We start from the raw sequence: 15,183 nt of genomic DNA on the forward strand, positions 1-15,183 counted from the left end.
CCTTTTATTTCTAAAAATTTAGTCCTTCTATTTTAAAATTCAAGTACAACTATTAACCTTGTAAAATTATTTTGTTAAATTCAAGCAGAGGTGAATGCAAAGGGTGCAGGTAGGGGTCCCCCCAGATAGAAAACTGTATTTCAGCTCCTTTAAAAATTATTAAATTATAAATTTATATATATGGTAAAATTACACTTTAACTTCTAAAATGAAAAAAAACTTTGTTTAGTTCTTTTAAAAAACTATGAAATCTTAAACTTAACATGTTAAAATTATAATTTTCCCTCTCAAAAAATATAATTTAATTTTGGTCTCTCTAAAATTTTTCTGGATTCACCTTTGAATTCGTGTTCATTACAATGTTATTTTTTATTTTATTTTATTTTCCACATTAAATTACCCAATCATTTATTTATTATTTATTTTTGCCAAAATTCTTTGAGTAAACTATACTTGTAGTCACTCAATTATTTATAAGTTTCTTTTTTGGTCACCCGTGAAAAATTACAAAATGATTATAACTTCATAATTGAGTGGCTAAAAAGAAATTTACTAATAATTAGATGACGGTTAATGCAATTTACCCTTTTTAAAAGGGTCAAATTTTTCCTTCTTTTTCCTTCTTTTTATAAGGTGCATGCTTTTGCGTGTGATGGGATATTGGCAATGGTGAGGCCCCACTATGATTAGAAGGTGAAAGCAACATTTAGTATCTCAAAACTTTTTCCTCTAAATTAATCCTTGAATTTCGTAAAAAATTTAAATTTGGTCCTTTAATTTGGATTTTGTTAATAAATGATAATGTATCACTATGGTATTCTGTCGCATCATCACTGTGGTATTCAAACACGATTTAAATCTCAAATTTTGTTATAGGTGTAGGACATTAACAATCACTTCTCTATAATTGGGGTTGTTATAAATAATGTTAATTGTATTAATATTGTATCAAGCATGCTCTTTAGTTTGGTATAAATTTAAGGGTAAACTAAGCCCAAGGTCATTAAACTATTAATAAATTTACGTTTTGGTCACTCAAATTCAAAAAGTTACAAACAGTCACTAAAGTTTTTAAAAATTTTCATTTAAGTCATTGGTTGTTAAATCGTTGTCGAATGGTCTTCTTTGTTCGCATTGTCTGCACCAATTGAAAGTTCACATTCCTCTTTTATTCTACAAGTCAATTTTTTTCATGAAATAATTTTGAACGTTACAAACTTGGAAACTAAAATTCAAACAACTTCATTCTCTAATTTCTGGCACTAACGTTTAGATCGATTTGGATTTAAGGTATGTTCTTCTACTTGTCGATGGGTACTGATCCACAATACCAATCGTTGAATCGTCGCTTGGAGCTCGCTAGCCAAACTTCGTTAAAAAAAAAAAACTTAACAACCTAGTGACTTAAATAAAAACTTTTAAATAGTTTAGTAACCATTTAGTAACTTTTAGAAGTTGAGTGATCAAAATTTAAACTTACTAATAGGTTCGTGACCTCGGGTGTAGTTTACCCTAAATTTTAATACTAATTAAAAATGCGTAGATAAATTTTAAACACATTTGTACCTATCATATAGACAACTTGAATTTAGCATATTTATAATAATAATATTTTTTGTTTATTTTAACACGTTAGATCCAATGTACCTTTCATTTGTTGATCAAATTCTAAACACATACATACATTTTGCATTAACAAATTCAATATGACATGTTAGGGAAAAGGAAATTATCCTAAATTTTAATGTCAATATTTTGTAATTTTTAACATGTCAAATTCAAACTATTCGTACATTAAATTTACGAGTGTTTAAATTTTTATTTACATGTAGAGCCAACATTAAATGCCCAAGTTGATAGAAAGATATGATTGGCACAATATGAATACTTTGACCATCAAAATGAAACGGTTTAAAATTTAGAGATTAATTTAGGTTCTGAGTTATAGTTTGAGGATCTATGTGCAATTAACCCAAATAAACAAATAAATCATCTTAATTATTAATATTAAAATCATTATAAATTTAATATTAATAATATATGTTTTTAAAAATAAATATTAAAAAAAGGCTGCTATGTGTCTTCTTTTTAGACAATATAATTATTCATAATTATTTTTTGGGGGGAAAAATATGAATATTCATCGCCTCCAGTAAACCACGCCCGTTTACGATTATCTTGAGCGTGCAGCTAGCTTTGTTTTGCATGCGCTAATTATTGAACTGTCCCTGAGGACTACATATAGTTTTAAACAAGCTTCCAAAAGGCTGTTAAAAACATTGGGTACCTACTTTCAACGTTTTTAAAATTGGATCGATGATCGAATCAGTTAAATTATTATCTTTGTTCGATTAATTTATCCAGTTCAATTGAATAAATTATTAAAATAAAAAATATTTTTAAATAAAAAAGAATCTATTCAATCAGTCAACTGATCCAACCCCTTATTTCGAACCAGTACATTGGTTGATTTTCGATACCACCAGTCCAGCCCCATTCCAAAAACAGTGCCTACTTTTTCTACAACTTTTCCCTCTACCCTTTCTCTCTAGACTGAAGAAATATCTTTTTGGAATGGTGAAAAATGAAAAATTTCCATTTGAACAAAGCTAAAAATGATTAAAATTGAACTCTTAATTTTAAGAGACACTACAAAAAGAGAAATTATACCATTTGACCAATGAGGTTAGCGCATGCCAATGACCAAATTTAATGGGTTAAACTGTAATGTTCTCAGTGATCTATTAACGGTCATCGACTACCATTTTTTTCGTCCAGAATGGAAAAACAAAACAACAACAAAAATACAACATTTTCTGATTCTTTTTCAAATTCGATAAATGTTGATTAATCGTATATTTCATTATAATTTATGATTCAGAGTATCATTTCCTATTTGATCTCTTTGAATTTCATATTCAAAGTTACAATCGCATTGATTCATTAAAAAGAATCGATTCAATACATTTCTTATGTACCCATAGATGCTATATCGCATTTGAATCATATTTCGGATCAATCTATCTTGATATGAGAACATGAGTTCGAATGCATTATCCTTCTATTTATGGGTTTAGAGGAGACTTTGAGTAATTTTAGATATTGTGTCAAAATATATATATATGATCAAAATCAATAATGAATTTTTTTAAAAAATCTATTTTTAAAATATAAGATATAGAAATTTTAATTTAATTTGATATAATTTAATTTCTTTTTGATAATTTTATACTATTATTAGTAGGTGTAATTGATAATCATAATCAAAGTGATTGCTTTGATTTTTTATTGTTATTCAGTCATGTAATTAGAGTCGCAAGAAAATCCAATTAACTTAATTAACAAAATAAATAAATAAATTTTAAATAAATATAAAATCTATAAAAAACAATATAAATCAAAAATAAATATAAAGAAAATGCAAAAGATGAGACTTGTATTTGTATAAAAAACAATATTAATAAAAATTTATTATTTTTAAATAATTTTTTATAAACATAATGTTTACATATAAAAAATTTCATTTATATGTCATATATTTTAATCTCTTTTTATTTTATTTTATCTCTTTTTAAAAAAATATGGCGAATAAAATAACCATTATTTCACCCTTTTTTTAATTACATTTTCATTTGCAATGCTCTATCATAAAGTTATTATTTTATTTGAACAATTAATATAAAAATAAAAATAGCAGTCGAAACACCCCTTACCCAAAGAACTCACCTATCACCTGGTGCTCTATGGACAACAATGTTATAACACGATAATCTACTATACAAGCAGGACCATGCAAATGTACCATAACAACTACTAACCTGCAACAGCAGGGCACATTTGGCACCTGACCTCGTGGCATTATAAGACAAAAGACAACCCTCTATATAAGCTCAAATATATGAGAGAACATGACCCTATCTCTTCCGTCTCCTCGTCGTTGATGCTCAATACCAACAATAATATTTTTACATTATTTTCATGTTTATTAAATATATTCAAACAAGTTGGAAATATGTAACAATCTCCAAAATAAGTAATTTTGCCACTAAAGTATCAAATAGTCTTATATTTATGATTTTTTTCCTTCATTCTTCGTCCTACAAATATATCAGATCCTTCATGTGCCCAATAAATGTGAAATATATAATTTGGGCAACCATTGTAGTTACAAATCCAACCAATTGGACTATTCCAATAAACAAAATTGGGCCAAGCATACAGTCACTATTGATGGCCCTTAAGATTTAGCAACAGGTTTATTTATTCAAAACATATACATGTATACCGATTGGATCAAGTGGTAAGAAATTTGATAATTCTTCTTTTACCGACGTAACAGTGAGTCATAACAAAGTAGTGGAACATATAATAGGATTAAAATGTAAATAGAGAAGAATATCAGAAACTATTCACACCACCGATAAATGTTAAGCGTAATAGTAAAGTACATTGTATTCATACTGAGAAAACTCGAATTTGAACTTGGGAAATGACATTGGCGGAAAGGTCAAATATGAACCTTGAAAAGATTAATATTTATGAATGCTAAAACAGAAATGAAAAATGGTTCGATTAAAAATTTGTCAACATCCTCACGATAATAAAAAGGTCACATGTCATATTGCAACAATTGTTGTGACGTTATAAGTTACACAACCAGTGTTCTAACATAGCTCGATATCTGTTAGTAAAGTCTCGAACTGCCGAGTTTAAGTCTTTTGAATGAAAAATAAAACACTCTGAGAGAGTTTCACCTCACATTAGGATCTAACTCAACTAAGTTTGAATTTAATCGGAATTAAATATATAACACAAAATATTTTTTTTAAATACAAAGCATTTAAATATTAATAAAAAAGTAAGGGTAAACTATATTAATAGTCACCCAATTATTAGTAAATTTCTTTTTTGGTCACCCAACTACTCAATTTTGTCTTTCTTTTCTGTCACCAGCTAGAGATGTTAATGGGCCGGGCCGGGTTTGGGTCGGGTCTAAGTATGATATTAGCATACTTTATGCTTGTCCAAACTCGACCCGACTCGAAATCTGGGCCTAAAACTTTGCCCAAACCCGTCCATATTTGCAAAAGACTAACCCAAGCCTATTTCAGGCCCGCCCATATTATTTTCAATTTTTTTTGAAAAATATTTATATTGTTTTATTTTAATATTTAATAATTTTATATATTTTTTATTTATTGAAAATTTTATATAGTCATCTTAACATTTTTTTTATTTTTACATTAAAGTAGTATTATATATTTAGTATAGGTTTATTTTTTTAATGTGTTCTAAATTACATAATATAAAGTATTATAAACTTAAAACATGTCGCGTCGGGCTGTGCTCAGGCCTAATTTTTTTGCCCCAGCCCATTTTTTAGGACTAATATTTTTGTCCGAACCCTCCCAAATTTCGAATGGGCCTAAGTGGGTAGCTCGACTCAGCTATCTAACAATGACAACTTTTAAAATTGGCATAGTAGAAACTTTAACTCTAAACATTTATAAATTATTTCAATTTAGTCTTGAATCTAAAAGAAATTAACCCAGAAATATTTACACGTTATGCAATTTATCTTTTCTTTTAAATTGAAATTTTATTTTATTTGTGACCCCTCCATTCAAGGACTAGACTGTTTATATTTAAAAATTAATATCATTTTCATCTAACAAAACCAAATTGGTTTTAATGTTTATTTATTTATTTATTTATGAGAATGGATGGTCAAATGAATTGTTCACCATTAGCTAACATTGTTCCTTCAACAAATGACAAAATGAAGACCCACAAAATATTGGGAGCATTCCTTGTGGGAAAGTCAATGATGCTTAGTTAAGCAACATGTCAAATATGCAACGCATGCACCCACCAAATATATCTGTCATCATTACCACCATTGATCCCCCAAACAAATCATTTTACCTCTTTGGCAATCATAAATTCTCTTTTATCACTTTCCAACTCTTCACCTACAAGTTCCTTTTTTCTTTTTCTTTTTTATGTTTGAAACATCATGAACTGGATAGTCAAAACATCTTATTTTTCAATTTTTAATAATTTTTATATAATTTCTTTTGGGGTTTTTAAGTGATTGCCATGCAAGTTATTGCTTTAAATTTTTAATAGTCGAATTTGATTAAAATTTGAAGGTTAGGAGTTAAAATGACAAAAATTTAAAAGTTAGGAGCTAAAGTGACAAAAAGAAGTAAATATTATGGGCTAACTTTGTTGTTATGTCATGCATATGGTTTGGTATTTGTTGCATTGATGGTTTATAATTTGTATAGTTCAAAATTTAGCTCTCAACGTTTACATTTTTTTATCAATTTGATCTTTATTTTTTTAGTTAGCTTTTGTCCCCGACCTTTTGAAAAAAGTTCAATTGTTGTTTTTTTTAGGGAAATGTTGACTAAAACATTAAGTTTTTAAACATGGCAGGTCGGAGTACTTCATATTATTTTTTTGAATTTTTATGAACTTTTTATATATTTTTAAAAAATTAAAATTATTTATTTTTTATATATTTTAAAAATTATTTATCGACATGACATATAAGACAAATAGTGTCATGTCAGTATAAAAGTACACATAGACTCAGGGGTGTAGCTAGTAAAATGGAAAATTTTTTATTTATGCCCTTTAAAAATTTTAAAATTTTAAATTAGTAAAGGTAAAATTGCACTTTGGCCCCTAAAATGATAAAATTTGATTTAATTATATAAAAATTATAAAGCTATAGGCTATTAAAATGGTGAGATTGCATTTTACTATCGAAAAATTATAATTTAATTTTGGCCCCGTAAAAGATTTTCTAGCTTCAGCCCTAAGTACAAATTTAAGATTTAGTCCGTACTTAAAAGTTAAAATTTAATTCTTCTACCTTTTTTAATTTAAAATTCCTAGTCTAATTATTATTATCATGGGTAGTTTCTAATTTTCTATCAAAATTTGTTAATTTATCATATTTATTTCTCGTCAATCATATGTCATGTCATACGAGAACAACATAATTAAAATTCCAAGTTGACAAATACTGAAAATAAATATTTACGATTTCAATTACTAGACTAAGATTTTTAAATAAATAAAATGTAAGACTTAATTTTTAGCTTTTTAAATATAAAAACTAAAAATCAAATTATATCAAAGTACAGGGACTAATAGTATATTTAACCATATAGATATGTATTACCTTTCTCTACCTAACATGGTAGTCAAAGCTAAATAGCTGGCCATTGATTCAAATTTATGTTGTTGCCGGGGTGGATGACGTAAAAGCAAAGCAATCCTTCATGGCCGAAAATAAACTTGTTAATTCCACAAGAAGTCCTCAAACTATAACTCAAAATTTAAACCGGTCATAATCTTCAAGGCTTTTTAATTGAATCATTGAAGTATCAGTATCGTATCAAGCGGGTCTTTTTATTAACTTAGCCGTCAGTTTAAACGCTAAATGTTGTTCGATATTGAGCTTTTTAAAAACATTCAGATCTAATTTCAAATATATGTACCTATCGCACGGACAATTTAAATTTTATATGTTAATGAAAAAAAAATATATGATAAAATTTCTAACAAAATGAAATCTAGCTGTGCATAGGCCGAAATTAAATTGTTATATCTTTATAAATTTTAAGGGACAAAGTACAATTTTACCTTTATTAAAATTTCCATTTTAAGGGGGCCAGACCCTTGTCAGCTCCCCTATATCCGCCTCCGGCTTTGCCTTTGCATGTTAAAAAAATAATGAAACGGTCCTTTTTTTTTATTAATAATAAGAGGAAGACAAAAGTGTTACAACAACGTGATTAGCGCGACTCGAACCCAAATCACACCTGACTAGACGAAGGAGGTTCAAATTCAAAATTTTTTTATTGATAATAATTAGCTTCAACTAAATTAGATTTCAATTTATTTTTTCCCATTTCTTATTATATTTGAATTAATAGGAAAACTAATACAGCTATATTTCATTTCAAGGGTTGTTAGATATTTTATCATAAATTTGGATGTTTTTTTTTTTCATTAATTGATTTATGCTTGAAAACTAATACAGCTATATTTCATTTTCAAGGGTTGTTAGAAATTTTATCATAAATTTGGATGTTTTTTTTCATTAATTGATTTATGCTTGATGGATCTACTTCACTGGTAAAAGCGTTTAAGAAATTACCGCAGTAATTAAATACTGTTCATAAATACATATATCAAATCATAATAAATTAAAAGTTTAATTTTGATTTCTCATTTTTTAAATACGAAGATGAAATTCATAATTAAATTTAAATATTAATTTATTTATATCTCCATATGTTTATTAATTTATATTAGATTCGATTAAAGCATAATTAATTTATCAATAATTTATTCATTTCCAAATTTAACAGGAACTTAAGGTATTTACATTAATTAATTTTTCGATTTGTAAATAATTCAGCTCAAGCCACATTAAATTGATTTGATTAATTTTGTTCAATTAATTTAAAAACTACGATTGCATGTAGATATATGTAACTAACCAAGGCGTAGCTAGCGGGGCTTGTAAGGTCCCGACCCCTCTTAAAATTATACTTTGACCTCCTGAAAATGATAAATATTTGATTTAATCCTTTTAAATTTATAAACATATAGACTATTAAAATAATGAACTTAAATTTTTATTATCGTAAAAATTACAATTTAATTTCGATCTTTAAAAATTTTCTCGTATTCAACCCTATAACTAACTAAACATAGTCACTAAAATGTATTAAGTGAAAAAATTATATATGTAGATATTTCATTGATTTTTAGATCCATCCAACAACATTGATTTATGAACCTATAATGGTAACAATAACATGATGTACCAAGAATTACTTGAAATGGTTGTGAAAATAAATAAATTTGCAACAATATTATTTAAAGTAGATATTAACTATTATATAATTATTATTTTATTATTCCATTGTGAAATGTTGATTAATGGGTGAGGAAGAAAATATATATAAAAAAATTATTTGGTATAATATCAGTAGAGTTTTTAGACTCTATAAATAATGTTAGTGGGTTGACAAGTATTTATACGAATATAAAAAGTAATACATATCAATTTTCTAAGATTGTTCGTGGAATAAAAAATACATTATCAACATATCAAATAGCGACCCATAAAAAATTGAAAAATAACTATAATTTTATTCGATTCAATTCAATTTTAATTTAAGAAAAATATAATGCATTTTGTCTATTTTTTTTTCATAGGACATAAAATTACAATTATATGTCGAAATATTCAAAATTTCAACTTTAACCAACAACACGGAAATCTTATTTGTATTTAGTACAATTTTATTAGGTATAATAACAATGTTAACAATTGACCCTGAAATTTAAAATTTGAAATTTGAAAATTAAAAAGTAAAGAGGCTAAATTCTAGAAAAATAAAATATAGAGACTAAATTATAAATTTATGAAGAGTACATGAACTTACGGCATATTTTAACAACAAAATTTTTGTTTTATCACTTAAAATTTAACTTTTATTCCTTATTTTCATTTCAAAATATACATTTTGTAAAGGTTAAAATATATCATATATTTTCATAAATTTGAATTTAATGCTCATACTTTTTTCATGAATTTGAAAAGTAGAGAAACTAGATTCCTAAAATAAAATTATAAGGACTAACTTGTAAATTTATAAAGAGTAGATGAACTTATTACATATTTTAACCATGTAAAAAATGTAAAATTTTATCTACATAAGTACTTGTTATTGATTTTAAAAAGAAAACCATGCTTTTTCAACTCCCAAAGTGACAGATTTCCGTTTTAAACTGTCAACGCATACCCCCGTAAATTTTTTAAAAAAAATAGCATCCCTCGTAAGCGCGTCTTTATCACATTCAGTGGAATACTTTAGATATTCAGAGCGTGTTGTTCACGAACGTTTCTGTGAAAGTGGTGTTATAACGAAGTGACAGAATTGGGGACACCCATGTAAGAAAAATTCGCGATACGAATCGCTTCCTTTTCTTTTTCTTTTTATTTAAATAAAAAATATTAAATAAAATTCATAAAATAATAGCAAAAAATCTATCCATAGTATCAAATAATAATTAGTGACATAAGAAATTTTTATAATTTAATTAATATATTTGGAATATCAAGAATACCCTTAAAATATCAAAATTACTTTTATTAAGTCCAATAACTTCAAAAAAATGAAAATATAAAGTATATATTATTAAAAAGAAAAAAAAGCTGAAATATTAAAATTTAAAGTTTAATATTCCTTTTTAATAAATAAAACTGATGATTTTTTATAATAAATCATTTTGACATTTTACAATTTTTAAAATTTTTATATTTTTATATGAACTGAATTAAATTCATAAATATTTTTATGAATTAATTTACAATAATTCTTACTATTATCAAAATTAATCTTTAATAAATTGAATAATTAACTTAATTATTTTAAATAATAGTGGTAAGCAATAAAATTGGGAAAATTGAAAATCGATTTAATGATAATGTCGGGTTAATTCGAATTGGTTTTGGTAAAATTTATGATTTATAAATTAAAATTAATTAATTTGATTGAAATTATATTTTATTTATTTATAATCAAATTTTAATAATGCATAATGTAATATAAATTAAAATACTAAAAAAAACTAACCATTATAATTAGGATAAACTATCAAAATAGTTACTTTTGTTTGTCTCGAGTTACATTTTAGTCACTTATGTTTGAAATGTTACGTTTTAGTCACTTACATTATCGTGTTGTAACATTTTAGTCACTGAGCCGTTAATTGTCGTTAATGGTGTAACGGTAAGCTAACGTGGCACGTTAATCATCATTTCAAAGAAAAAATTTTAGTTAAATTATACAATTGATCCCCATTTTTTTTGAACAATTTAAATTTTTTCTTTTATATTCTTTTAACTTTCTTTCTTTTTTCTTCTTTATTTTCCATTCTCTTCTACTTCTCCCTCTATTTTCCTCCATTCTCCCTTCTCCCTTCTTCATATTCTAATGGCGGTTTAAAGAGCTGCCTCAAATGATTTTCATGCAACTAGACCCTTAAATCCATCATGTGGTTAAATGCTAAACAACCTTTAGTTGACTGTTTGACGTAATTTGCAGATGCCTCATGTTTAAAATCTCAATTCTTTGAATTAATTATTAGATCATTCAAGCGAAACAACTTTGCGTATGCCTCATGTTTGAAATCCCATTTCTTTGAATTAATTATGTGAAAAATAGAGATGAAGAACGGAGGAAAATAAAGGAGAAATAGAATGGAAAAAGAAATAAAGTTAAAAGAACATAAAAGAAAAAATTAAATTATTCAAAACAAAAAAATAGGGATCAATTATATAATTTAACCTAAAATTTTTGTTTGAAATGATGATTTAACATGTCATGTCAGCTTATTATTATACCGTTAACGATAATTAACAGCTCAATGACTAAAATATTACAACACGTTAACGTAAGTGACTAAAACGTAATATTTCAAACATAAACGATTATTTCGGTAGTTTATCCTTATAATTATAATAAACCCTTGGACAATAAGACAAATAAGTACTATCTACTTTTATTATTTTAATTTCTTTTTGCACATTTTATTAAAAACATTTATTATAAATTATGAAACATATCTAAATCTATAAAATAGACCCAAACATTTATTATAAATCATTTTCATAAAAAAACACATTTATTTTCAATTTTCAATATTAGACCGTAAATTACGCCTTTTGTCATTCATCGTATTTCCATATATATACATACCCAGATTCAAACTATTGTAGAAGTTGATGGAAGAGTGAAACAGAAAAAAAAATGAGATTGAGATTTGCTTTGCTTTTTATGATATTATAATGAAAGGAGAGTATTTAAGTTGTTCTTTGAAAACCCATGGCTCAGCATATTCAAATCCCATCACCATTGATTCTCCAGAAGCTGTATTGCGAAGAAGAAGAAAGCTTTGAAGACGACAATGGAAGTGAAATTTGTGTTGAAACAGTGAAAAAAGAGACATTTTTACCTTCATTCTTCATTGAAAATGATTATTTCTTTGAACAAGACGATGAGTTGTTTGTTTTAATGTCTAAAGAGAAACAGACCCACCATGGGTACATTGATGTTAACTTAAACAAGCCACTGGTTTTAGCTCGAAAACAAGCTTTGGGGTTGTTTTTCAAGGTCAAAGAACACTATGGGTTCAATGCTTTAACCATGGTTCTTGCTGTGAATTACTTCGATAGGTTCATTTCAAGCTTGAAACTTCAACAAGATAACCCATGGATGAGTCAATTAGCTGCTGTTGCTTGTTTATCTTTAGCTGCTAAAGTTGAAGAAACTCAAGTACCACTCCTTTTAGAGCTTCAAGTATGTTACAATTTTGTGTTTCAAAAAACTTGTTATTTGGTTATGAAAAATGGGTTTTTCATCTTCTTTTTTGGGTTTTCTTTTTCTTTTTTCTTTAGGTGGAAGAATCAAACTATGTTTTTGATTCAAAAACTATACAAAGAATGGAGCTTTTAGTGTTATCAACTCTTCAATGGAGGATGAACCCTATAACACCAATTTCCTTCTTTAATCACATTACAAGTAGACTTGGATTGAAGTCTCATTTACATTTTGAGTTCCTTCATAGCTGTGAACATTTGCTTCTTCTTGTCATTACTGGTAATTTAGTCCAAGTTTTCATCTTTAATTATACAATTTGTGCATTTTTTCTAAAATTATTCAATTTGATCCCAGATTCAAGGTTCATGCTTTATATACCTTCAATCTTAGCTGCTGCAACAATGCTACATGTTATTAAAGATATTGAACCATGTCATTACCTCGAATATCAAAAACAACTCATTGGTGTACTCAAGATATGTGAGGTATATAATTACTTTGGGGTTCTTTATCATTGGATCCTGATCGTTTTCCGGCTAATCCCTGGTTTCGTTTTCCGACAGGATGAAGTAAATTCGTGCTACGAGCTCATCTCGGAGTTACTGGAAAGCCGAGGCCACAAAAGTAAGCGTAGATTGGTCCCGAGCCCGAGTAGTCCTAATGGTGTCATTGATGCATCTTTCAGCTGTGATAACTTGGTTGATTCGTGGGCTGTGACAACGTCTTCGGTTTCGTCATCGTCGTATCCACAATTCAAAAGGAGTAGAGCACCGGACCAGCAAATGCGGCTGCCGTCGGTAAACCGTATGTTTGTCGATCCGGTTAGTCGTCCCCCTTAATAGTAATAAGTAGTACTATTAGACATGTCATTTGTAGGATTCCTTTTGCGTATATTGTTGGTTATTGTTCCTAATGTATGATCTGTATGTGTTTAGTTATTTATTGCCTTCCTAAAAATTGGCTATAACATGGGCCGGAAATTGATCGATATCGTTCGTTGGACCGTCGTAGTCGGTTTCTCTGTTTTCCGATAGAACGAAATGCATGTTCTTTTATGATTCCTCCAATGTATGATTGTTGAACAAAACATGCATCAATGACATTCCCTGCATCTGCAAATATCTCTGTTTTCCTACTTTCAGCTTTTTATTAGAAAAAGTATCACGGAGGTGACTTTTCTAGGAGTCAAATTGTATTTTGGTCTCTCTATTCAAAAAATGAGTAAATTAATCCTAATAATTTAAAGCAAAGAGTAAATTGATCTTTTGTGTTAAAATTTCATTCATTTGTACCGTTAAAAACTGGCGTGACTAATGAAATAATCATATAGTGACATATGATATGCCACATGTACCTCATGCTGATGCACAAAGACTAGTTTTTAACAGTAGAAATAGATGAAAGTTTTAACAGAAAGACCGGTTTGCTCTTTTATCTAACATATCAAGATTAAGTTTTTTTCATTTTTTAAATAAAGGGGACAAAATGCAATTATACTCTTCCATGATATTTTTACCATTTAGGATCATATATTATGCAATAGGATTTCATTTTTGAGCTTGAAAACCCTTTATTTTAATGTGATACGCTACGTAAATGCCAAGTTTCTTTCCCATCGCGTAACATCTCTCATGTCATTGTGAATCTCGAATTCGAGATCATATTTCATCTTAAAAGCAAAAACTACAATGTCAAGCTATATTAATTATCAAATGTCATCAAAAATTAATTCATACAAACATTAAATCGAATAATATAATTCATGCATTACTCAAAAAGGTGAAACTTGAACCTAGACCATTTCAACCTTGACATTTGAACTAAAGTTGGCGATAATAATAATCCAAGTTAATTTCGGAGTATATAGATTATGAGATTTCTATTAGTGCTTTTTGAATTGAGCTAGGAATTGATCGGTATACCAGTTTGACAAAGAAATCGATTAAGTTTCAAATAAATCGTTTGAAATCAATACAAAATCAATGATCGAACCAATTCTTTAAAAAAAATTATTAATTTTTATATTTTTTAAATTATTTAATTATTATTGTACTGATGATTAAATCGATTATTATATATTTTAAAACATTACTTTTTATTAAATTCAAATTGAAACAAATGAATAATTATGAGAAATTTCAAATAAATCCATATGGAAGTCAATTATTTGGAGGTTACTAAGTGGCACTGTGGCCCGACGGCCGCCCGAAATATGGGAGGGTTTGGGTAAAAATATAGGCCCGAAATATGGGCTTGGGCAAAAAAAATAGGCCCGATTAAAAAACGGGCCGGGTCTCGGGCACCACTTTTTTGGCCCGGGCCCGGCCCGAATATAATAAATTTTTTTAATTTTAAAATACTTTTAAAATACTTTTTTAAAATTTTTTAAATTTTAAAATTTTTTTAAAATACTTTTTTAATTTTTTTAAATTTTAAAATATTTTTAAAATACTTTTTAAAATTTTTGTTTTAATTTTTAAAATAAATTTTTGGTATTTATTTAAAAACGGACAGGGCCGGACCCAGCCTTATAAATTTTTTCCCGAGCCGGGCCTGGGAAAAATTCTAGACCCATATTTTGGGCCGGGCCAGGCCCAGACCAAAATTTTTACCCGGCCCGGCCCGACCCATGAGCACCTCTACAGTGGCAGGGAAACAAGTATGATTGTGCGACTACAATAAGTGGTTTCCGTAAGTTTGACAATGACTCAAGTTTTTGCCCACTACCAATTTTTGAGGTTTCACTTTCACTTTCGCCTTCCTGTAC

General features: G+C 27.6%; 1 protein-coding gene across 1 annotated transcript; it reads left to right on the forward strand.

Annotated features, from left to right (window-relative positions):
• The first annotated feature begins 11,781 nt into the window (after positions 1–11,781).
• On the forward strand, positions 11,782–13,537 carry LOC105787648 (cyclin-D3-3). The gene is made up of 4 exons (XM_012614128.2): positions 11,782–12,395; positions 12,494–12,695; positions 12,771–12,901; positions 12,980–13,537. Exons 1-4 carry the CDS (start codon positions 11,922–11,924, stop codon positions 13,253–13,255), a joined length of 1,083 nt encoding a protein of 360 aa, XP_012469582.1. The 5' UTR covers positions 11,782–11,921; the 3' UTR covers positions 13,256–13,537.
• Positions 13,538–15,183: the final 1,646 nt, after the last annotated feature.

This window comes from Gossypium raimondii, chromosome 2 (genome assembly GCF_025698545.1).
Source record: "Gossypium raimondii isolate GPD5lz chromosome 2, ASM2569854v1, whole genome shotgun sequence".
NCBI classification, from domain to species: Eukaryota; Viridiplantae; Streptophyta; class Magnoliopsida; order Malvales; family Malvaceae; genus Gossypium; species Gossypium raimondii.